At 38.5% G+C, this 24,173-nt stretch overlaps 3 protein-coding genes across 6 annotated transcripts in view; all 3 read right to left on the bottom strand.

Moving 5' to 3' along the window:
* Positions 1-2,591: 2,591 nt before the first annotated feature.
* Positions 2,592-5,782, bottom strand: LOC117384181 (carcinoembryonic antigen-related cell adhesion molecule 1-like). Its single transcript, XM_055228078.1, has 5 exons — positions 5,667-5,782; positions 5,009-5,329; positions 4,322-4,597; positions 2,762-3,010; positions 2,592-2,676 (listed from the first exon to the last, which is right to left on the bottom strand). The coding sequence occupies exons 1-5, from the start codon at positions 5,698-5,700 to the stop codon at positions 2,603-2,605; spliced, it is 954 nt and encodes a 317-aa protein (XP_055084053.1). The 5' UTR covers positions 5,701-5,782; the 3' UTR covers positions 2,592-2,602.
* Positions 5,783-9,418: 3,636 nt separating this feature from the next.
* LOC117384180 (hemicentin-1-like) overlaps positions 9,419-24,173 on the bottom strand; it is a 173,580-nt gene continuing 158,825 nt past the window's right edge. The window contains exons 2-21 of the mRNA XM_055228077.1: positions 19,045-19,094; positions 18,652-18,975; positions 17,972-18,247; positions 17,613-17,858; positions 17,468-17,536; positions 16,317-16,451; positions 15,885-16,217; positions 14,998-15,276; positions 14,658-14,924; positions 14,003-14,284; positions 13,659-13,928; positions 12,766-13,044; positions 12,245-12,511; positions 11,891-12,169; positions 10,534-10,788; positions 10,331-10,451; positions 10,169-10,200; positions 10,010-10,095; positions 9,576-9,624; positions 9,419-9,485 (exon numbers count right to left, since the gene is read on the bottom strand). Of these exons, the coding sequence (XP_055084052.1) occupies positions 9,592-9,624; positions 10,010-10,095; positions 10,169-10,200; positions 10,331-10,451; positions 10,534-10,788; positions 11,891-12,169; positions 12,245-12,511; positions 12,766-13,044; positions 13,659-13,928; positions 14,003-14,284; positions 14,658-14,924; positions 14,998-15,276; positions 15,885-16,217; positions 16,317-16,451; positions 17,468-17,536; positions 17,613-17,858; positions 17,972-18,247; positions 18,652-18,975; positions 19,045-19,090 (3,879 nt within the window). The 5' untranslated portion in view covers positions 19,091-19,094 and the 3' untranslated portion in view covers positions 9,419-9,485; positions 9,576-9,591. The remainder of the gene's footprint in view (positions 9,486-9,575; positions 9,625-10,009; positions 10,096-10,168; positions 10,201-10,330; positions 10,452-10,533; positions 10,789-11,890; positions 12,170-12,244; positions 12,512-12,765; positions 13,045-13,658; positions 13,929-14,002; positions 14,285-14,657; positions 14,925-14,997; positions 15,277-15,884; positions 16,218-16,316; positions 16,452-17,467; positions 17,537-17,612; positions 17,859-17,971; positions 18,248-18,651; positions 18,976-19,044; positions 19,095-24,173) is intronic.
* LOC117384179 (carcinoembryonic antigen-related cell adhesion molecule 5-like) overlaps positions 23,061-24,173 on the bottom strand; it is a 118,442-nt gene continuing 117,329 nt past the window's right edge. For 2 of the 4 annotated variants that reach the window (XM_055227602.1, XM_055227603.1), the window contains exons 8-9: positions 23,922-23,947; positions 23,739-23,850 (exon numbers count right to left, since the gene is read on the bottom strand). In XM_055227602.1, coding sequence (XP_055083577.1) covers positions 23,741-23,850; positions 23,922-23,947 — 136 coding nt within the window. In that variant the 3' untranslated portion in view covers positions 23,739-23,740. Of the gene's footprint in view, positions 23,851-23,921; positions 23,948-24,033; positions 24,140-24,173 lie in introns of all 4 variants that reach the window. The other 2 variants (XM_033981463.2, XM_055227604.1) reach the window with 2 other exon arrangements.

Below are 24,173 nucleotides of genomic sequence, written 5' to 3'. Positions count from 1 at the left end.
GAAACCACTGCGATTTCTGCTCATACACCAAACAATTGCATTACTCATCTGTGAGCAGAGGTTCTACACGACAGCAGAGGTGAAATTTACTTCTTTAAATAAAACAAACACATCTCAGTTGTTACTTGTGTTTTCTGAAGTTTTATACAGGCAGCTATTTGTCATACTCTTTTCTGTAGTCGCACAATTGTCTTATTCATGGACTATTAGGTTTATGTAGGGCTACAAGGGGTTTTATTTTCTGCTCTAATTAGCAGATTTATTCAACTGCACACCATATAGTAGCCTAAAAACCAAACGTGGTCAGAGTGATGTGGTTAAATTTAAGCCTTGGTACAGAGAGCAGATAGTAATTCACTACTCAATCTCTGTCACAGTTGGTGTGAATACATTATAGAAGCTGAAATTAAATATCTACGCAGAGGAGTATGAAGATTTGTGAATAAAAAATCCAAAAGGTTGTGGAGTCACTTGGGGTGAGGATAAGATGGAAGTAGATGAATCGCCCTGGTTATCCCTGAAGCACAATATTTAAGTGCAAACGTCTGTGTAGGCAAGACTACTGCTGACTTTAAGGACATAAAACAAGAGCATTAAACCCAACGGTGGATTAAGCCTCGCTCCAGTAGCCCTATGTCAAACCTCCCAAAGGATCCTCCATTTTAGACAAGCCCTGTAAAATTATCTCAACCAATCAGAGGCCATGTAAATGCAATCCCCAGGTGTTTAGCGGGATATTCAGGTCATGAATGTAAAGTCTTGTGCATCGGACTGGGCTGGTTCTCTGCTGAAATGAAAGCAATAAATGAATGTAATATTCCCCGCTCTTTCTCCTAAGCCATGTGCTCACAAATCAGAGCCAAGACCAAATGTGTAATAGAAGGAAACACACGTCCGAGATCATGGATTTGCATTGCTGTGAGTGGGTGGTTTGGGGTTACTTTGAGTGAATTTGCCAAACAGGACTGGTTGTGCTTTATCTCAATTGTAAAAAAAAAAGGCTATATTAAAAGTGCACTATGTAACATTTCAGATGGAGGATCCACCATCTGCTTGTCTCCATGGAGATTTATTTGTTATTACTTTGTCTACAATCTCCTGCAGTACGTTATTAAATGTATATATGGAGACAAGCAGGTAACCCCAGCAGGCCAAGTTACAGATCTGTGGAAATGGGACCACACTCAGTACAAGTTAATGTTTTCAAGGTTCACATATATTTGAATACATGGATGATGCAATATTGTGGAAATATTGCATCACAAAAAAGTCTTATGTATGCTGGGCCAATTAATTGTCCAACTTCAAAAGTGCTGTGACTATCACCCTGTATGAACTTAGAAAGTACATTGTGTTCCAATATATGGCATTCACTACTTTTAAAATAGTGTACTAATTTAAAGTATCCATTTCCACCTTTGACTTTGCTAGCTTTGTTCCTGTCTTACCTTATATAGCCATTGGCCTGTTGCTGTTAACCATCCTTTATGTGCTAAGCCAGAGGAGTTGAGAGCTCAGGGTCAAACCATAAAACCAAAGATCACACAAGCAATCAGCGGCACTGTCACAGCCTCCATGCATCAGAACACTATTGTACTGACGGAGAGTGGGGAGCCTGGTGAGCAGAGCTGAGCCGTGCTGTGTAATAAGACAGACAAGGCCTGACCTCAGAGGTGAAGATGTGAGGCTGTCCGAAAGTGTGGAGAGATGGGGCTAAGTAAACAGGCTTCTTCACACCAGGTGGGTACAGTATAGATCTATATATGTAATACTAGTATGTGTTACTATAAGAGATTTATTTCAGGTAAATTAAGAGGAGTCACTCACAAACACTTTATTACATGTCAATATTAAGAAATAACAAGATGTTATACAGAAAAATCTTAAATCTTAAAGATGCTCTATGAAATATTTCATAGTATGGCATTTAACATGTTAGAAACATGTGGGACTGGGGGACCGCTGGGGGGCCTCAGAAGCATTGTAAGGGGGCGCCAAAAGTTGTCCACACAACAAGCGAGAAAGAAATTTCAGTTTTAAATAAACTTTACTTCAAGATATTTGATTATATTTCTTTATATCAGTATTATGGCCACAGGAATGTATTGTTCTAACATATTATCTATTGAGAAGACATTACATGTTCTTTTATTTGCAGTGTAGTGGGAATGGGTGTTTTAGAGCTATGAAATACCTGTAATAGAATACCTGCAAGATATGTCTCCATAGAAACATGCTGGCGATGGACCCTGCACCAGAAAAGTTACGTGCACCTTTAAGGTCGTAGTTGTGATACTTGCTGTAACAACCATAGTAGCAGTAATAAAGGTGACATGGATATTTAGGAACTTACATGATTCTTTACAACAGAACACCTGCATATATGTAGATATTTACATGTAATAACAAACACAATATAATCACATATTATTTGATCACTCAAACATGATCGTCCACCGTAGACAGCCATTTTCTTACAGTAGACCCACAAATACCTAAAATGCAAATGATATTAAAATATTATATTGTGAATAAGGCATTGTCATACTTTAATATTAACTTCCCCTCTTCATATCTCACCTGCCATGTCCTCTTCCCACAGTTACATTAACTTGCTGAGGGTCAGCGCACTGATCAGCATCAGTGGAAGTGACCAGCAGGGAGCACTGCAGGACGCTGGGTGAGACACACACAACAGTGTAATTAAACTGTCATGGGGATGACTTGGTGAGACAGTGATGGATGAGGTACCTCCGCTCACCTCTCAGACTCAGGACTGTGGAGTTTCCCAGCATGGTGACTGTGTTGTAGGCAGAGCAGGTGTAGTTTCCTATGCTCTCCAAAGTGAGGCGCTCTATGACGTACACAGAACCATTCACCTGTGTGTCGTTGCCGTTGAGGGTCCAGCGGAAGAGGGCAGGAGGGATGGAGTCTGCAGTGCACCGCAGTTCCACCCTCCGACCTGGGGAGGCAGACAATGGCCCGATGATGGACACATTATGAGGTCCATCTGTGCAGAGAAGATTAAGAAAATGGGTGAAGAGTGAAATATCATCTCTGCTATTCTTCATGTTTGCGGTTGTAGGTAATTTTAGGCTTACAGTAAACTTTGGGTATGAAGTGGAGCAACTTCTGGAAATGTTTTGCTGGGCTGAGACTTATACACTCATAATAACTAAGCTACTGTTAGAAAAGAAAGAAAACGTAAATCTTGTTAAAAGAGCACTTGTAACATTTGGCCACTTGCTTGTCTCTATGTTATTGCTTAGCCCGGGATGTTCCACTGTATGAAAATAGACTTATTTTATACTTGCCAACACCAGACCAAGTTACAGGTCAGATCTGTGTAGAGACGAGTCTGCTCACAGTAAGAATTTGAATCTTTCACTGAATTTACCCTAATTTAATTTTCATATTTGTATTCCATTATATTTCAGCATTTGAATTGCAACATGTTACCTGAATTAAATCACAAAACAGAAAACCCTATTCACTGTTTAGCAAAACTTACCAAACTACTAATACTACTACTTCTACCACCTTCTATCATAAGAAAAACTAATGATCGTAATACTGCATCCCAAGGAGGCCTGTCATGATAATTACTATACCGACTTTCTATATCAACATATGATAATTAACTTACATGACACATGATAGATACTATATGTGTTTGACTGTACTATTAATATATTGCTGGACAAAATATGTGATTATCCTGCTCCACCTCGTCTAAAACTAAGAGACAAGAGCACATCATGTTTGTTCTGAACAACCTGCACTGATTCTCTATTTCGTATTGGGTGCAAATCAAAATGTTATTGATTGTACTAAAAAGTCTGCACTCTGTGGATACTCTTTATTTGAGTTACTGCAGCCCTATACTCCACCCAAAGCCTTCAGGTCAGCTGACCAGCTCCTGCTGTCCTGCTGACTGTGCCCAAAGTCAGGCTCAAGACCAGAGGTGACAGAGCCTTTCCTGAGGCAGCGCCCAGACGATGGAACAGCCTCTCCGTGCCTGTAGATCCTCTCAGTCTTTAATACGATTTAAGACTAAACCCACCTCTTCTCCAAGGCATTTAATACTAGCTAGACAGGATATGTTAGTGTTTTATTGTACTTTTTTGTTGACTTTTTTGTGAAGCACTTTGGTTTTAAATGTTCATGTTTCATGTTTAAAGGTTATTGTGAAAGTCATATAAATTAATTCCAATAGTATTGTTTATCGTGATATTTTCAGAATCTCACTTCAAAACTTGTTAGCATGACAGGCCTAATCCCAAGTATACCAAACAAACATGAAGATAAACTGGGTCCTCACAGTTGACGGTGAGGTTGTAGGCTGCGGTCTCAGAGCTGACGGGGTTGCTGATTAGACATTGGTAGTTGCCGTGGCTGGAGCTGTGGACTGGGTGGATGTAGACTGTTTTTTTGTTGATGGAGAAACTGACCCTGCTATCTTCTCGGAGAGGCTGGCCGTCTTTGGTCCACACCCTGGTGCTGATGGAACCAGAGGCCTCGCAGGTCAAGTTAGTAAAGGTTTTATCTTCTATCAGGACCAACGCAGGGCTGTGGATCACTGCTCCTGTTATCAGTGCTGGGGAAATACGGGAGCTAGGTTAAACACCGGGGCTGCATCTGAATATGTTTTCCTTACATAGGGCCTTAATAGAGATCAGGCTATTTTGTTGTGGAGTCTGAATGTCTAGTGGGTGAAAAAGTTTCTTGATTACTTTTTAGTTTGTTCCTTAAATACTTTTTTCACAAAATCTCAATATAGGATTCTTTTTTAAGGCTTCATTTCCCAGTAAGTAGTTTGAAACAGGGGACCAAAAATACATTATGAACCTATTTTATTTGAGTAGTTTTTATGTAGTAATACCATTTATCCAACTTTGTAAATCAATACTGACTTAGCACTTCTTGGACATTATTTTTTTTCTTTATAATTTCTTTACATACCTTTCTAAACCCCACAGTAGAATATAAAGTTTATAATGTGACCTACCATATACATTGAGCGTGGTCTTTCCTTCCTTCTGCAGCTCTCCATCGGGGATAATGCTCACTGTGTACTCCCCACTGTCCTCTGGCACCAGCCTGCGGAGCTCCAGGGCCCCAGTTCTGCGGTCCAGGGAGATGCGGCTGGTGTACCCGGGCGCGGTCACATTGGTGTTGGTGGAGGTGATGATGTTGGTACCTTTGAAACTCCAGCTCACCGTGAAGAAAGGTTTCGCCGGAGGGCTTAGATTGGTGGTAAACCTCACTGTGCCCCCTACCGCTCCATTCAGGGGACCGGCCGGTAAGATCCCCTCCCCAACGCACAGGCCTACACATATTAAAGACGCACTATGTGACTTTTCAGATGGGGGATCAGGTCTGCCATTTGCTTGTCTTGGAATATTGCACTGCATGCTATTAAATTTATCTGTCCTTGTGTGTTTTATGGCTCAAAAATTCATGGATATACTTGCATTCTAACTGTGAGTGGGGTAGCCTCTCCGCAGATTTGACCTGTAACTCTATATCACCAAGGAGATACTGTTGAACATTCTACTCAAAGCAGTAACATTTCCATTGAGACAACCAAGTGGCAGACCCTACACACAAAAATACGCAGTGCACCTTAAAAATATATATTACAAAATAAAAAATCAAAGTCATACCTATTAACGTCAATAGAAAAGTGAACTGTAGCATCTTCTGGCAGGGATGTTGCAGGAGTCTTTTCAAAACCTAAATCTGGACGGTTCTGGGTGTCCTCAGCTTTTATTGTCCCACGCCCACTGAACAGGAGTACTTGCATTTCCTCCCACAGCAATGACCTGCTCAAACATAGGCCATAGCTTACGATGCTACATTTACCTATATATACATAACATACAAGTAAAAGCGTGTAAGTCTAGTGTAGTGAATCATAAGGCAAGGCAGGTTTATTTATTATAGCACAATCTGTACACGAAGTAATTCAAAGTGCTTTAAAGAATAAGAAAGACATACATAATTACAAATAATCATCATAAAATTAATATTCACAATAAAACAGAACCATTTTGAGCCTGGATTTAAACATTGTCAAAGTACATCATCAGGAATACTCATCTGGATACTTTCAGCCCTAATACTCTAACCCAAATAGAATACATTCTGAAGTAGAAGACATGCTTCGATTTTGTTGATGTGTCACCAGGTTTTTAACATAAAACATAAATAGGACATTGAAGTAATTACCGAGTACTACCTCTGTCATGTTTCATCTGCATTTATGAATATTGAAGCTCATAGTTGGTGTAGAATAGCCAACACAGGAATGCAATATCTCTGTGCTTTGGGGCTCAGTGCTTACGCTACTTCGTCTACATAATCCACATAATACTTTTACTATTACAAAACTAATTATCACTGCCGAATTGTCAGTTGCAGCTCTAGAAGAAACTTGTATGGCACTTTCTGTTTTATGTACGTTCTTTTTTTTTTTTTTTTTTTTATTTAGAGGAGTGTATTTGCAATTTGACATACAACGACTAGTAGAAGTAGTAGTAGGAAAAGTAGTAAGAGTAGTAGTAGTAGTTGTAGTAATAGTAGTAGTGGTAGAAATAGTAGTAGGAATAGTAGTAGTAGTAGTAATAGTAGTAGTAGTAGTAGTAGTAGTAGTAGTAGGGTGTAGTAGTAGGAGTAGGAGTAGGAGGAGTAGCAGTAGTACTAATAGTAGTAGGAGTGGTAATAATAGTAGTAGAAGAAGTAGTAGTGGTAGAAATAGTAGTAGGAATAGTAGTAGTAGTAGTAATAGTGGTAGGAGTAGTAGTAGGGTGTAGTAGTAGGAGTAGTAGTAGTTGTAGTAGGAATAGTAGTAGTAGCAGTAGTAGTAGTAGTAGTATAGTAGTCACATTTCCATATGTTAATTCTGCTGAACCCCTGCCCTCACATACAGCGTAGCCACCTGGTACCAGTCACAGAACTACTAAATATCACTAAAGAAGAAAAAGAGTATTTCAAAAAAGAACCTTTTTCATACCAAATTTTCTGAATTATCATTTGAACTTCTTTCTTGATTAGTGATGTCCCATTTGCAGTTTCACAGTCAGATTGATGTATACTGAGTGGAGGAACGTTTATTCAGAAGGACCTGTGGTTGGAGAGGTGCAGGTCTGTTTACATTACTTTTATGAGCTTGAAGTGAGTGGTTTTGGTCCTTTTTTACGAGGTTTTGTTTGAGAGTAGCAGCAGTGTAATGTAACATTCTTTGTTGAGGAGGATCAAAGCAGCTCAAGACGCCATTCAGCCCATTCAGGTGGCATTACAAATACATCACAGACCTTACTGTCTCTACTATATACCGGTAATCAGATATATCTCATACTATGGTCCTTATGTCTTTGTGAGGGAGTCCTGATATAGCTTTATTGCATGACACATGGCCCCATGACAGACACAGCACAGAGATCTAATAGACTATAAAACAATGTGGTAATAGAGATTTGTCAGACAAGGCTGTCATTCTCAATGTGACATGAATGAATCACACAGCTTGTCACTGGCAGAAATGTCTATGCTGTGCAAGAATTTGTCAGCACAGTTCTAAATATATATTTAGCAACGGTGGATCCATTAAATGATGAAATATTCTTTATGTATAATCACCCCTGAACTACATAATGCTCACTTTGAATCCTGCTCCAGGCTGTCTGATGGTGAGATTGGACTGTGTACAACTAGTTCTTCCTTCCAAAAGTCAAGAGCATTATAACACTCCTATACATTACAAAATCCAACTTTATTCCAAAAGCTATCCGAAGTTTCCCCTAATATATTTAAAGCATTGCACAAGCAATGGTTTTAAGCTAAATTAAATAGATATCTTCTTGGTGCCCTCCCTCTGAATTACGTGGTTTGAGGTCCCCTTGAGACTGGACCTCAGTTGGGCAACCACATCCCTGGTTGTGGTTGAAAAGGGTATTGTGAAACATCTTATTTAAAAGTTGTATAGATAGCGCTGTCTGTGTAAGTCTGGACGACTGAGGGGCTGACATCTGGATGATATATTTACTGAAACTAATGTATTCAGCACTATCCCCATTTCCTTAAACCACCTTTTCTTGAAAAAACAACAACATTTTATTAGCTCTTAACTGGCTTTTAGCCAAGTCTGCAAATATGCTTTATGTCATTACTGTAATGTGAACACGATGAGGCAACTATGTAATTGACTGATACTTGTTAAACCAAATGAAGGTCCCATTGTTTTGGGCTCCTGGAACAAAAGAGCTCTTATTACTGTGGTTCTTTTTAATATGTGAACTAAATAAAGTGCTCTATAAGAACACTGCTCTGCACTGGTCTTTCTCAGTTTCTTTCAGTCTTCGCCTAAAGAGAAAACAAATATTTTATCTGAAATGTTGGAGCCAAAAGGTGAACCTTCATCTGTATGAGTAAATGTTGTGGCTTTTGCATTTTTACAGTGTTCTGTTGTAGTAGATGTTGTTGATGTGATTATCTCTAATGGATAAAAGCCATTGATCTTTGTTAGAGGTTTCAGTGAGGTTGGCCTGCTGCTTCTGAATCTTATCTAAACGATACGCATGCTACTGCCAAATTTTATCTTTACAATTGACACCTCATTAACACATACATACTATGTGTATATACAATATACATCCATGTGAGGCATGTATAAATGAAGAGACTTTTTCTCCTTGGTTCAGCAGTTTTCTTCACCCAGTTTGTCCTCTCTTTGATCAGTTAACCAGACCAGAACCTCACCTTGCCTGCCCTTGGCCCAGTGCTTGTCCCATCAATGATTCACTTGTGTTGTAGTAATTGGCTGATAGTGGCTCAATGATAACATCAGGAGAACGAGGGATCAGAACAACTCCAGCAGATGTATCTTTTTGATGAACTGTCTCAGGATATAGGCACATTACAATACGTCGTAAATAACAGTCCAAGTCCATTTTTTTTCACACAAGGAGCATCGTAAAATATTTATTTCACACATAAATTATGAACTCAGCTGCCTAGCGTTATTGGACCCACAAATAATTATTAACAAGGGAGCAGATGTGGTACGATTTTCCATTTGATTAAGTGCTGACCCTTGGAGTACACAGCATATGATGGAAATAAATAAACAAACTGACTTGAGACAAGACTATGATCAGCAAAACTGTGCAATAAAAATATACAGTGCAGTAAAAATAAAAATAGTACTGTGAAAGTTAACACATAAAACATGCATCTATAGTCACAGATTGAGATAATGTGCATTCAGTAAAACAATAATTTGAGGATAATTCAGTGATAGTGCTACAGCTAAGCCTTTGTTTTAGTTACTGACAATCCATCATAAAAATATAAAACTTTTAGAGCACATGCAGGTAAACTACACCCAGGGAAAACCAAGGAGCTCCATGGGACTAACCCACCGTAGCCAGTTTACAGTGAAACAGGTCGCTTGTTGCTCAGATTTCTTGCACATTCTTGTTATTCTGAGAATAAAAGACACTGTTACACACTACAAGCCCCATTTGGTCAACACTATGTTATTTTATACTTTACATACAGTAGTTGGAAAGTACCTTATCTTGACAAACTTCACATTTTAATCTGGGCTTCATTTCTTTTTTTCTGCAGAACACAGAAAAGACTCCACTTGAACAAATACTATTACATGTAAAGGTGCACTACGAAACTTTTCTGGTGGACAATGACAATGTTCCATAATTGGGCGGTAAAGGTGTATATCTTGTTTTTTTTTTTCAATTTGTATTGGAAATATTTGAAAAAAAAAACAAAAAAAAAAAACATGCATTCATCTTACTTCCACAGATCTGACATGTTACTCAGCCTGATGACTTCACCTGTTTGTTTTCATGGAGATAGATCAGTTTAAAGCCATACTGTGGACTATTCCAGACGAAGCAACAGCATCTCCATGAAGACAAGCACGTGGCGAACCCTTCTCCAGAAAAGTTACATAGTGCTCCTTTAAGTTGCAGAAGATCCCACTGACCTTTAAGGGGACAGCGTACAAGTCGTTCAGTTCTGGCCTTGTGATCTTATAGACATCCGAATGCTGCTGCTTCACGCTTCGCTTTTCTACAGAACCCAAACACAAGGCTTGAGCTAATGACACAACAGAACAATCGTGCTGAATGAAATCGATGCTAACCTTTTAGATGTGGTGGATAATTGCTGTTTAGCCTGAATGAGAGTGCGAGAAGCAAGGGGAAAAAGTCAGCCGTGCAATACAGCATTAGTCTGTATGTCTACTTTATAATGTGATTACAGTGACATGGGCCATTATGCGGGCAGGTATAAATAGGGTACCTACCTTTTTCTCTTTTTTACACAGCACACAAGCACCGCACACACTATCGCAATAAGGAGACAAGTTCCCGCTGTTATAAGTATAGCCCTTCCAGCGGCATTCATGCAGTCGCAGCTGGAAAAGTCTTCACAACCAAAAAGTACATATATTATTCAACATTCTTTTGACACCCACATATCAATATATCTTTGTTATTTTTGCACAACCTAGAACTTTTAACTCGTGACTGCCCATCTGACTTTGACTTGTAGCCAGATTGACAGCGGTGCAGTTGTATGTCCCGCTGTCGGTGCTTTTGGTTGACCGGATAACATAGACTGCGCCCTGGTTGCCGGTTGGATTCCCGTTGAAGTGCCAGGTGAACTTGGCCGTGGGCAGGGACTCAGTGGAGCAGTAGAGCATGGTCAAATCTCCAGCGTGCGCAGATTCGGGGCCTACTATGGTTGTCCTATCAGGCCCGTCTGTAACATACAGAGAAACAATCCACTGAAGCGCTATTCTGAATCGATATGAAATGTAAACAGGATGTAGTCTTGTTAGAGCACTACTACTGCTGAGGTGGGAATAGCATTTGAAACCACGGAGATCTCCTGACATATGAGCGATTGTACGATGTGGTGGATGAGCAAAAAATCAACAATATTTGGGAAAATTGGTCCCTTTGCAAGTTGATTTCACAACTGAAGGTGTGTGATTTTGTGTTCTTGTTCTAGTTGGCGGTTTGTTAATAATTAGACATTTATTTGCATGTTTTAGAGATACTGCAGCTTTAAAAAGTTGACCAGTGTCAGCCATGGTTTGAATTAATTTAATATCAAAATACAAGGTTTCCCATGAATAGTTACAATAGAGGAACATGGAATATGATAACACCTGTGTAAACATTCTTAAAAAGATTACAGTACCACTTTATTATAACTACTCTTTAGTAAAGCTTAAACAAATTCATCCTGAACAAGGCTTAGTAACCTTTAGCAGGTTAAGGGCTAACAGTTAGTAGTTAGTGGGGATGTAGTCAACTAAAGACTTTTCCTGCCGACCGATTAGTCAGCTAAAAAGAGGGCATGGCAAAAGCTCTAAAAACTATTATGTATCTCTCTGTATCTGATCCAAACTGCATTCACAACACTACAATTGTACTGGGATTCATGCAAAAATGCAACTATTTATGCAGAAAAAGTACTAGGAAAGAATGTGTTTATATAAAGGCAGATTAAACTTGTGAGTCATGAGTTTAATCTGCCTTTTTTACATATAAATACAAAAATCTACCAAATCTTCAGCTAACGCACTCAATCGCTCACTAACTTCTCCTTTCTGCAGTAGTCCCATATAAATCCTTATAATCTAAATAAAATGGTTTGCCAGCTAATACGCATTTGAAGACATCATTGACCAATTAATGGACTAAAGAACTAAAGGCCTACAGCTCTAGGATTTAGGGTAATAATTAAGTAGTTGCTCAGCCTGACTCCTTCTTAATAAACCATTTGTTCGTGCACAATTTAAAGTGTTACCTGAATTATGTGTGTAAAGTGTGTATCAGTGTAGTCCAAAACTCACGTTGGATGTACAAAGGAAGAGGCTGGCTGATGCGGGCGCTTACTCCATTTGACACGTTGCATCTGAAGGGACCCAGGTCATATCTGCTCGCGTTTACAATAGTGAGAGTGGCACCTCCATCCATCAGGTGCACTCTGTCACTGGCTGTAACTTCAGTACTGCCATTTAACCAGAGGAAAGACAGAGAGGAGCCAGAGGCAGAGCAGGAGAGACTCACTGAACTGCTATACTCCATCAATACTGAGATATTTGATGTCACCTCCACACTGTTTACTGGCTCTGTAGAGAAAAATAACGCATGGATGTATTTTTACGATGCATTTTTATGGACTTTTTACAGCAACTAAATCTTACCTTGTACCAAAATAGCTTCAGTGACAGATTTTGCATATCGGAGAGTTTTGTTGTTATAGGCCTGGCAGCTGTAGTTACCACTAAAATTCATATTTATGTTCAGTAGGTGGAGTTCTGGTTTTGTATAAGACAGTGGGCGCCCATTAAAAAACCATTGCAACTGTACTGCTGGTTTGGAGTCAGCCGAGCAAATAAATGAGACATTTGCACCTTTTTGATGATACAATTGAGGTGGAAATTGCTTGAGTTTTATATTTTCTGGCCCATCTGTGGAAAAAATGTATATAATGAGGTTGGGTTCACTAATTCAAACATACAAACAAGGCATAGAAAATTAGCTACTGCATTCATGTATGTCATTTAAACAGTATATACGGCATTGGATCACACATGTAACAAAATACTACAAAATGAAACAGCCAGACGTGCAATAAAAAGCAAATTAGCGTCAACCACTCATGCCGTGATGGTTGTAATAATCATGAATCATGGAGCACATTTTTATGCAAATGGTAACTCACAGCTGATGGAGAGGAGAAGGGCATCACTGGTGCCATTACTGAAGTGATTAAATGCATGACACAGGTACGGGCCCTGGTCATAACGGGTTGTGTTAATTATAGTGAGAGTAGAGTCTTTGTCGGTGAGGAAGACTCTGTCGCTGGTTTTGAGCTCAGAGCTGCCGTTTAGCCATTCGAATGAAGGAAAAGAGCCGGAACAGGAGCAAGAGAGAGTCACCGAACTGTTAAACTCCACCAGGTCTGTGCTGCTGGGGGATATCACCACGTTGGCAATGTCAGCTTTAGAAGAAGACAAAATGCTCAAATTAATAACTTTTAACAGGTAATTCTATAAGATTATTCTGAAGCACCATAGCCAAAATTATGTATAGGAATTGGATTATAAATCATCCTGATACAGTGTTTTCCATTAACAGAGGAGATTATGCTGCTTTCCATAGTCCATAAAACTCCAAAAACAAACTGGACTATACACTGATATCACAAAATCACACTTTGTATCATCATAAACATTTAAAAGTAAGTATACCAGCAATCTATGTTGATATTATCTAAATGTTAACTTGTTTCTTTGAGCTTTTTTTTTTTTTTTCAAGCAATCTAACAGTCACGTAAGATAATATATTGAACTATCCAGAACTAGTTTTATGTCGGATGCTTGTTCTAATACAGATGTAGCACCACTGAGTGAGAATGGAAAGGCTACAGCTCCTTGCAATGTGCCCTATTACACAATGTGGAATAGGTACATATATTTTACAGCATACATAAAACTATTCATAAACTGGAGGTAACTGAGCTCTAGAGTCTATTATGTATTTGAGTGTTTCGATTAAATAAGTTGTTTTTTGGATAATAAAACTGCATAGAAAGTAATCCCACCTCAAACTTACATTTCACCACAGTTATGGAGGCAAATTGAGACGTTTCATTCTTCATTGTTCTGTTGTTGTAGGCCTGACAGCTGTAGATTCCGTTCTGGCTGATCTGGAGGTTCACCAGCCTGAGCTCTGCACCGGTGTGTGGCAGCAACCCTCCATTCACAAACCACTGAATGAAGGCAGGAGGCCCAGACGCTGTCAGGCACAACAGGCTAACATCTGCTCCCTCGTCATAGTGCTCTTGTAATGGAGAGATGGTAAGGTTAATCTTCTCTGGGCCAACTACAATGGGAAAAAAGTCACATGAGTTTTCAAGCGATGATGCAAAGTAATTGACAGTGTATACGCTGACGTACAGATGATAGTAAGGCTTATGGGATCACTGGATTGGCTACTGACAGGGTTGAATGCGTGACATGTGAAGGGTCCCTGGTCAAAGCGGTTCACCATGATAAGAGTGAGAGTGGTGTTTCCATTTGTAAGCTGGACTCTGCTACTGGTTGTGATCTCGGAGCTGCCATTGAACCACATGAAAGACAGAGAGGACCCAGAGGCAGAACAGGACATTTGTACAGCTGAACTGTTGAATTCCCACATTTCTGTCACATTAGAGATGAGGAGGGCGTTTGAGACTGGCTCTGTGGGAGAAAAAAATTAAGTGAGTGGTTGACAAAAAAAAAAAAAAAAAAAGCTAATGTAAAGCTTTACCAGGGTCACCAAAAATGTCTATAGCTTATACATATTTTAGAACCAGTGTTGGAGGCATTTAATTAAATAATGACTAAGTGCTAATATTTTATTTTGGTCACAAATTAAGTCACTTTGTGTGGCAGTCATATTTAACATAACAAAAAAACGCCATGTTAACATTTCAAGATTATTTTGAATTCCAGACTACAAGTGCTAAAGCTGCAAAAAAGTGAGTGAAGACAAAAGTAGACTTACAAGTGTGTGTTGACTTTTAGTGTGGTATTTGTTGACAATATTTTGAATATGTTAGTCCTAACTTACCCAGTACAATGATGGGTAAAACAGTAGAAGCTGCATATCTCAGAGTTTTTCTGTTGAAAGCCTGACAGCTGTAGCTCCCACTGTCATTCATCTGAATGTTTTGGACAGTACACTGTGGTCCGGTGTACGATAGCAAGTTTCCATTCAGAAACCAGTTTATTTCAGCAGAAGGTTTGGAGTCGGCAATGCAATTCAAAACTAAGTCTGAACCTTTGGCAATGTATTCTTGGGATGGAAAGGTTGTGAAATTAAGGTTTTCTGGCCCATCTTGAAGAAAAACAAAACAAAAATATCTTAATTTGATTATTTGGATGAAATTACTTTCAGATGAAATACTTACAGCTAACTGAAAGATGTACAGGATCGCTAATGCCATTACTGATTGCATTGGTCACCTGGCATCTGAATGGTCCCTGGTCATAGCGCCACACACTGGCTATAGTGAGAGTTGCTCCTCCATCAGTGAGGTGCACTCTGTCACTGGCTGTAACTTCAGTACTGCCATTTAACCAGAGGAAAGACAGAGAGGAGCCAAAGGCAGAGCAGGAGAAAGTCACAGAACTGTTGAACTCCACTAAGTCTGAGCTGCTTAAGTTAACGGCCACATTAGAGATGGGGACTGTAGGGAAAAAAATCACATATATGAAGACGATAGTCAATATTTTTCATTTTGGCTGCAAAGTAACAAGAAAGGAATTACTGGACAATATGCTTTGTAGACTAAGACTACTGTTAACTACCCACTTTAAGTACTTTAAGATTTATTATTATGCAGTATAGTAACTAATTGTATAATTACTAGATTTGACTTGATTTTGAAACCCCTCCCCCTAAAGAAACGCTCTGATACAGAGGTGGGTGATATTGAAAAAAAAACAAACATATATATATATATAATACCCAATATTCAAATTATATTAGATCAATCAAATAGAAATGTATTAAAATAGCTCTTTAAAGGTTTAAGTATCAGTCAAATGTGAAATTAAATTATCTTCAAAACTTAACTTTGGAAGTTAACAACATATATATTATTCATTATTCATGAATTATCAAAATCATGAATTGATATTCAAATTTGCATGTTCAAAACAACAGTCACAATTTCCACAGTCTACCCACGTTGATTTGGTTGTGTGTGTGTATAGTATATATCAGTATATATCAGATATAGTTTGATATGTGGTTATTCTGTAATTATTTTGATAGAAACATACATTTACTCACCATACACTTGCAGCTTACATCGTCCAAGCTGTTGTGCTGCTCCTTGTGGGATGATGGTGACTGAGTAGTCTCCGTTGTCTCTGATAGTGAGGTCTCTGAGCTCTAGAGATCCAGTGGCTTTGAACAGAGTGATCCTGTCTGCATATGCAGCATTTGTCACGTTTGTACTGCTGGACACTATTATGTTATTGTTAATGCCAGGTGTATTTGCAAAATTCCATGTAATAACCTGGAATAGGGATTCTGATGGAGCCAGCATAGTTGTGAAAGTAATTTTCCCTCCTGCAGTAGCTGTCAAATAATCTGGAAGCACTCCTGTCCCATGGTTTAGACCTGTGTGGATATTTTTATAGAATATAGTTAAACTGATATTGAGAATGTTAAAGTCTTGCAAGTAAAACTACAACAATATTAGAAAAAATAAAGTCTCACCAAAAGCTCCCAAGAAAATAACAACTATTAGAGATGTCTCCATATCTGCTGCAGGCTGCGCATGAGATTGTTTCAGATTGAGATACAGGTGTTGTAAATGTGTGTTATAGGGAGGAGGGGACGATAATGTCTTCACTTATAACAAATACACACTACACAAACTAGATATGAATAAAGGCCATCTTCATGAACATCCACAAATTGCAGTGAATTTATAATAATAATTATTATTAAGCATTACTGAGCCCTAGTTAATATAGTTAATATTTAAAAACTATTTACAGTAAATATGCCACTAATGTTAAAGGTTTCATTTGTATGGTGTTATGAATATCCATCCCTTCACTTTTGGTGCACAGTGGCCAAACATCTGATCTGCTCAGTAAAATAGGCCACATGAGTTAAAAAGTGTAAATAAGTAGACTTAAAAATATATTTAACAATCTTAAATATAAAGGGCTATAGATTTCTCTGTCTTTTTTATCATTTTAATAGTTTATGAGGCATTTGTATCATGCCCCATAAATGGTTATCCACAACTTCACTGTAAAGCCAGGTTAATTAAACAGTAATGTACATTATAATGAAAAAAGGCTTATTAGGATGAATTTACTTTTATATGAATATATAAATAGATGGATTCTAAAAGGTGTATATGATTCATTTTTGACTGCATGTTTAGGCTATTTCTGATGTGGATTTCAGAAGTTTTTTTAAGGCATTGCCGTCACCAATAAACTCAATAAAACATATTTATGATGTGACTGACTGTGAATGTATTAGACTCATGTTTTGATAAGATATCAGGGTTGAATGGAGTGTTGTCTAAACTATGCCTCACTTCATGTTAATTACCCCTCCCTGGCTTTATGTGAGCCTGAGCTCATTGTGCTGGAGCTTACTGGTGAGGCAGTGCATGAGCACACCCTTGTGGAAAAAGCACACTTATACAATCTGATTGTAGTAGAAGTTTATTGTGGAAACTTGTTGATAAGATATGGGCTATATTTAACCAGTGTCATAATTGAACCTTTTATGGTGTTACACAACATCTGGTCTATTTAGTTGGTATAACATTTGTATTTTTACAGATTAAACCAATGCATAATTGCATATTGCCCCCAGGCTCAATTTTCTATTTCAATCCATTGTAAGTCTCACTGAGGTCAGTGCAATGGAAAGCATCAGGGACACAGAGCCAGTGACTGAAGCTGAAGAGTCTAGATCAGAAGAGAAATACATTATTCTCTCTTGTCCAAACTCAGATGGAAAGTAAGGAGTAAGAGAGCTATGTACCACGAAGAAAATGCTCTGCAGAAGCCAACTGTCCTGTGACAGAGTTGGTAGCTGTACAGGTGTACATGCCCAGGTGATGCTCCTCCATCTCCTCAATGTAGAAAACATCTCCTTTAAGTGATACATGTTTGAATGTCCAGACGAATGAGGCTGGGGGCAGGGAGTCTGCAGAGCAGGTCAGGGTCACCCTGTCCTCCAGCTCTGCACCAATGGGTTTCTGAATGATTTGTGGAGGGTCTGGTCCATCTGGAACACATCATAAATTTAATTTGAGTTTGCATCCTACACATGCTTCTTCAATGAGTCGTGCAACTTTAAGTACATTTTGGACATATGGCCTGGTTAAATGTCTTACTTACAATAAACAGTAAGTCCACATGTAGCCACAGCAGAACTGACTTCATTGCTAGCATTACACTGAAACTGTCCAGTGTCCCCTCTGTCCACCAGGCTGATGGTCAACATTCTGTTCCCTTCAGAAAAGCTGAACTTGTCTCCCGGGAGCAGTGGCTGTCCGTCCTTCAGCCACGCTCGGTCCTCCACGCTTCCCTCGGCCTCACAGGTCAGGTTGAGAGAGGACAGGCCCTCCACCACGTTTACTGTGGGACAGTCAATGGAGGGGCCCGACACTTTACCTGCACAGAAAATAGCAGGCTTCTACTGATCGATAGTTTTGTATTGCAAGTAGGTGAGAAACTCCATGTAGTTAGTGTTTGAGGCTACACTACACAATCATGCTAATCTCTTGTTTGGCAACTTCTGTGTTCAAGTAAATGTTGTGAAGGTCCTAAACTGTTAACTTAAAAATATAAAAAATAAAACACAAAGATAAAATACATTCACTAGGTTATAAATGCATCCTTAATTTACTGTGTCCCTCAATGTATCACTTAATTTGCACAGACTGCCATTTCTTGAGGTTCTTACCCCAATCATCCCGCTACTATTACTGCCACCAACACCATTACTGCAGTAGGTATGATGTATAAATGAAAATACTACTACTAATATACAAGTATATCATAATGTTAATACTTACTGAGCACTTTTAGCTCAGCTGTCCCATGGTGCTGCAACCCTGTTTGAGTGATGATGATTAATTCATATTTGCCACTGTCTTTTTCTGTCAGGTTTCCCAGCATCAGGGAGCCAGTGGTTTTGTCCAGAGTTATCCTGTTCTCGTACCCACTCCCTACCACATCTATATCTGTGGAGGTGATTATGTTGGTGATGCCATTGAAACTCCAAGTCACAGCCAAAAACGGTGTCCCGGTAGGTTGCACTGATGTAGTGAAGGTTACTGTCTCAGTCGTTGGCACACGGAGCAGGTCAAAAGTGATGACACCAGCTCCGTGGCAAGTACCTGTTGGAGTAAAATGCATATGAAACCCATATTCTTTCACTAAAATATCAACTTAAATGATTTTTTTACCTGAGGAGAAGAGCACAAATAAAGTTGCACCAAGTATGCCTCTCATGGTGATGGTATAGGCAGTTCTGTCCGCTAAAGGAAACTACACCGAATGAGCTTATCATCTATAAAAGAAGCATGACACTCTATGAGACCTAATAAAATTAATTATTAACAGTTATTACCCCGGCTGTCCGGCCTTCTGATACTAAAAATATTGAAAACAATGCTTTTGTTTGTCTTAGCAAAACTAAAACTTAACTCGTAAGTACAACTAAATCAAACATACATGTATTTGACAGGATGACAGGATTTGACAGGAAAACATGGTACTATTGAGTATATCATAAACCTAATAACAGTGTGTGTAACAGTGGTACTCTTCTTTTATGTAACCATTATGGTGAAGGAGGCCAAGTTACAGGCAAAATCTGTAGAGAAACGACCTTGCTGACAGCCAAAATTTTTATTTTTTTATGTATTTTTGAGCGTTTCTGAGCATTAAACACCTGTAATTGCATACATGAAAGATAGAAAAGTTTAATGCCATACTGCGTAACATTATAGGCAAAGCCGTAGTATCTACATGGAGACAAGCAGGTGACGGAAGCCCATCCAGAAAATTGACAAGACATCTTTAACATTAAATGAAACTAGTTAAAGAGGCCAGCAAAGTAGTTATTTTGCCCCATTCACTGCACAACCATAACATATCACCTTAAACTCCCAGAGCTTTTATAAAAGGTCACACAAGTATTGACAGTTGACAAAATAATTATGGCCAAATAAAAAAAATATATAAATGGTTACATGTCATTAAATAAAAAATAAAAAGTATAGTATACATCAAAAGTATACAGGAGTAACATAAATGGTGCTTAAATATGGCTAAAGTTCTAATGTTAAATAGTAATACTATGTGCCATACAGTAATATGTGGGTAATTCAGTAAAACACAGCTGTAACAATAAAACAATTGCAAGCTTTTTTCTGTTTATCAGGTTGAAAACTGTGTAAGTCTTTCATCTTGTCTGGTGGTTGGTTTTCTGATGTTTTTCTTATTTCCTGAAAAGAGTTACACAAGACTATCACAAGATTCAAGACTCATTTTGTGGTAAGTCAATTTCACATGTTTTCTTACCTCTGGTACACATGACAGCCCAAACCAACAGAAAGTCCTGTGATCACCATACATGCTAATACGATTCCAGCAATGGCACCATCAGAAAGGCATGGATCTGCTCATAAACAATAAACATTATAACTTATTGTGTTGCCTTAAGTGGAAATCGCTTCACACCAGTTGATTTTTACCTCTTATAGACAAGGTGTGTTCCACAGACAGTGATTTGCCTGTGACGGCGTTTGATGCCTCACATATATATTTACCGCTGTCAGACTTAACAATGCTGCTTTTAACAAGCAGCCCTGAGTTATTGAGTTGTTGTTCACCACTGAACACCCAGGAGTAAGTGGCTGCTGGCACAGAGTCTGCAGAGCACAAGATGGTAAGGGACTGCCCTGCTTCAAGTCTGTTTGGACAAGTGATGGTAACATCATAGGGCCCATCTGAAAACACAGTGAAGCAAAACTGGATTGAAGAATTTCTTTGTATGCTTTGTAAATTATAATTACTATGTCTTGGCATTAACACTCAAGTAAACAATGGTTAACAAAAAGCTAACATGAGCAGTGAATCATCATTGTTTATGTCATGTTGACTAATAAACAAATTAATCGTATGTGTAGCTGGTATTATTTTGCTTCACATGCTGTAATTTTTTTTTTAAACAAAGTTTTACTCATGGGCTCGCCTCAGCAATATAGATACATTTACATATTTTTAGCATATTTTTTAATCCTTTGACATTTGTGTTTGTTTTAAATTTATAACTACAGTATAATTTTCTCATAGCAAGAAGACCACGGATTTGATGTCCCGGTTCTGTTCTGATCACTTAGGAATACTTTGATGCCTTTTCATCATTGAAAACATAGTCAGTCTTCACATTCCTTTACTGAATAAACATGAGAGTGGTTAGTGTGTTGGGTCCGTTTTCGCCATTATCCTTTAACCAGGCTCCAGCTCCTCTAATCTCAAGTGGAAAAAGATGAATGAGTACCATGATCAATATTTTATAATGGTTAACTCACAGATTATAAGCAGCGAGACTTCTTCACTTGTGTGATGACTAACTGCGTTGGTCACCTGGCATCTGAATGGTCCCTGGTCACAGCGCCAGACTGTGACTATAGTGAGAGTTGCTCCTCCATCAGTGAGGTGCACTCTGTCACTGGCTGTAACTTCAGTACTGCCATTTAACCAGAGGAAAGACAGAGAGGAGCCAGAAGCAGAGCAGGAGAGAGTCACAGAACTGTTGAACTCCACTAAGTCTGTGTTGTTGATGCTCACTGTCACATTGGACACTGGATCTGCAGGGAGGAGACCAAAACAGTCATGTATTTTTTATTGTTATAGTACATATGTCATTTATTGGTTTAATGTAGAGCTAAGCAACTGATCAAATGTTAATAAAGATTGAGATTCAGTCATTTCTAATCATCAATGATCAGCTTGGGCACTTTTAGTTAAAAGTCAATACTCATTTGGGCTGTAGCTCAGACTTTGGAGACATATTTTTTGTTTTAGTTAGCCAAAACAAAACTGAATGAAAAAATTGCAATCAATCAATATGAGGGAATTAAAAATTGTGATTACGTTTTTGTCATATTGTCCAACCCCAAGTTAGAGCTCTATAAATATGGCTGAAGCTAAACTGTACTGTATTTAGTCATTTAGCGCACAAATTTGGAGTGTCATTCCATGAGGTTAAGGTTATGGTTAAAATACTTGTCCCTGTAAGAAAAAGTGTCCTCTGCATTTTACCCATCCTTCAGTGCAGCTGGGACAACCTGTCAAGAGCAGTGAGTAACAGCAGTGCTATGCCCGGTGGGTGGGTTTAATCAGGACCGTCTAGCTGGAGGATTATGCAGGTTTAGGTTAGTCATAATAGTCAGAGTTAAATCATTTTTTTATTGCTGCTGAATCATGCACATGTCCTTATACATGTTAACCATAACATTCAATTTAGGGGTGGGCAATATTGACAGAAACTAATATCTAGATTTTTAAATATATGTTTAGATCCCGATGTTGACATTCAGGCAATATTACATTAGTCTAACAAAAATGTGTCAATGCATGTCTTTAAATGCATTAGTTGAGGTTTGAGTATAAGACAAATGCAAAATTACTGAATTGGATGTATGTTTTTGGTTGTGACTATGTGTACCACGTAAATTACAAACCTAAAGCTTTTGAAACTGCTTCAGACCACGTTTTTTTCTACAGTATCTACTTGCCTTGCACGTTGAGGGTTGTTGTGCCGACCATTTGAGGGCCTGCTGTTGGTATTACTGTAACTCTGTAAGTCCCGGCATCTTTCTGGACCAGTTTCCTGAGTTCCAGAGATCCAGTAGAGACGAACAAAGTGATCCTGCCTTCATATTCTGGAGCAGTGAAGTTACCAGTATTGGAGGTGATGATATTTTTGGTGCCAATTTGCCATGTTATAGAAATAAATGGAGTTGGTGTTGGAGTCAGTGATGTGGTGAACATGGCAGTGCCGCCCACAGCTGCATTCACAGCGTCAGGTAACAGACCAGCTCCTGAGGCTAAACCTGGCAACAATATAATACAGTTTGGGTATATCATAGTAACCGTAAGAGAAATAGTCACATTAAAACTTGACTTAGTTTGTATAAAATGTGTAATGAATTATAAAAAATAGATTTCTTACCTAAAACACCTCCAAGGATTATGACTTGTATAGTCTCCATTGTCTACTATGTGTCTTCTTGGTTTGTTTGAAAAGAGGATTTTGTGAGAAACAGAAAGCACAAGGGGACTACTGTGAGGGGTTTTACAAGTAATCCCCCTCTGTGTAATCTTCGCCCTTGTGTACCTTAGTTAATTATTGTCAGTGTGGAGTGTGGAAATGACCAGATAAAACAAATGTAATAATCTTCCCCTTGTAACAGTGAACAAACCATTAGACCTAATGTGTTTTATTGATAAAACAGTTAACATGATTTACTACACAATGAATGACAATACATTTCTTGGGCAAGACTCTCTGCCTTCTTGGTGTATGAACGTGTTTGTGGATGTGAGTAGCCTGATTTCAAGTCCGGTAGCCCAGTTCAAAGTCAGGCTGCATGTATGTAAGCATGCAGTTAAGTCTGAACATACCTGTTACAACCACTGAATATAAGGCTCTGGTTTCTCCAAAATTAACATTAATTGATGACTGACTGTCCGGCATTGTCAGACTGATGTTTTAAAGACAGCATTCAGTTCTGGTCATATAACAGTTTTCATTGGAATATAGAAACAAACCATTTATAGACCCTTTTTTAGGCAGAAAAACCCAAGACGACTTCTTGAGAGGAAATCTGTGTGTTTCTCATCACCTCACAATAGTACGTCCTTTTTCATCATGTGGTCTTTAAAGTTCTACACATATTATCCTCCAAAAAGGATCAGTCATCTGTAGAGTTATTTTCCACAGCAGTAACCTCATAATATAACAATTACTTAGTTATGAAGACTAATCAAATATAACTACAAAAACACTGGTGTATTTTACTATTAACTTAGTACATTCATATATGAGCGTTAATATCTATTATAGTGAAGTAAAATTAATTTTTTTTTTTACAAATGTCTGTCATATGCATTTAAATCATTCTCATACACATTTTCTTCATCAGTGTTAAAGTTGTGTGCAGTTGAAGGATTCTCGTAGACATGCTGCTCCTTCAGACCTGTGTGTGGAGATGTAATAAAACTTAAATCATGTTTCTGAGAATATTAGATAAACTACAAGAATACTTACTGTTTTTGCTCAACCTTCTGTCTTTTCTAAATAAAAAATTCAAACATAGCATCAGTTCATGGTATCTGCATGTTGTAAATAAGCCACTAAAGATATTGTGCTTGTAACTTACTGGTGTTTATACACATAAAACCCTCCTGCTGCAGCTCCAGCAACAACCACTAATAAAGCAACAGTTATCCCAGCGATGGCTCCAGCTGAGAGACTCCCCTGAGCTGCTTAAGAAAATCAATGAGATACAGTTAATCATTA

The sequence above is a fragment of the Periophthalmus magnuspinnatus genome, chromosome 16 (genome assembly GCF_009829125.3).
Source record: "Periophthalmus magnuspinnatus isolate fPerMag1 chromosome 16, fPerMag1.2.pri, whole genome shotgun sequence".
In the NCBI taxonomy this organism is placed as follows: Eukaryota; Metazoa; Chordata; class Actinopteri; order Gobiiformes; family Gobiidae; genus Periophthalmus; species Periophthalmus magnuspinnatus.
The sequence above is the reverse complement of the archived record's forward strand: the minus strand, read 5'-3'. Positions and strand labels throughout refer to the sequence as shown.

Bases quoted from the DNA above. Each gene is read 5' to 3' on its own strand.
- LOC117384181 (XM_055228078.1), bottom strand. From the start codon at position 5,700: ATGCTACAGTTCACTTTTCTATTGACGTTAATAG. The intron at 3,011-4,321 runs GTGAGGACCCAG...TTCTCTGCACAG, and splicing joins CTACAACCTCACCGTCAACT to ATGGACCTCATAATGTGTCC. The intron at 2,677-2,761 runs GTGAGCGGAGGT...TGTCTCACCCAG, and splicing joins CACAGTCCTGAGTCTGAGAG to CGTCCTGCAGTGCTCCCTGC.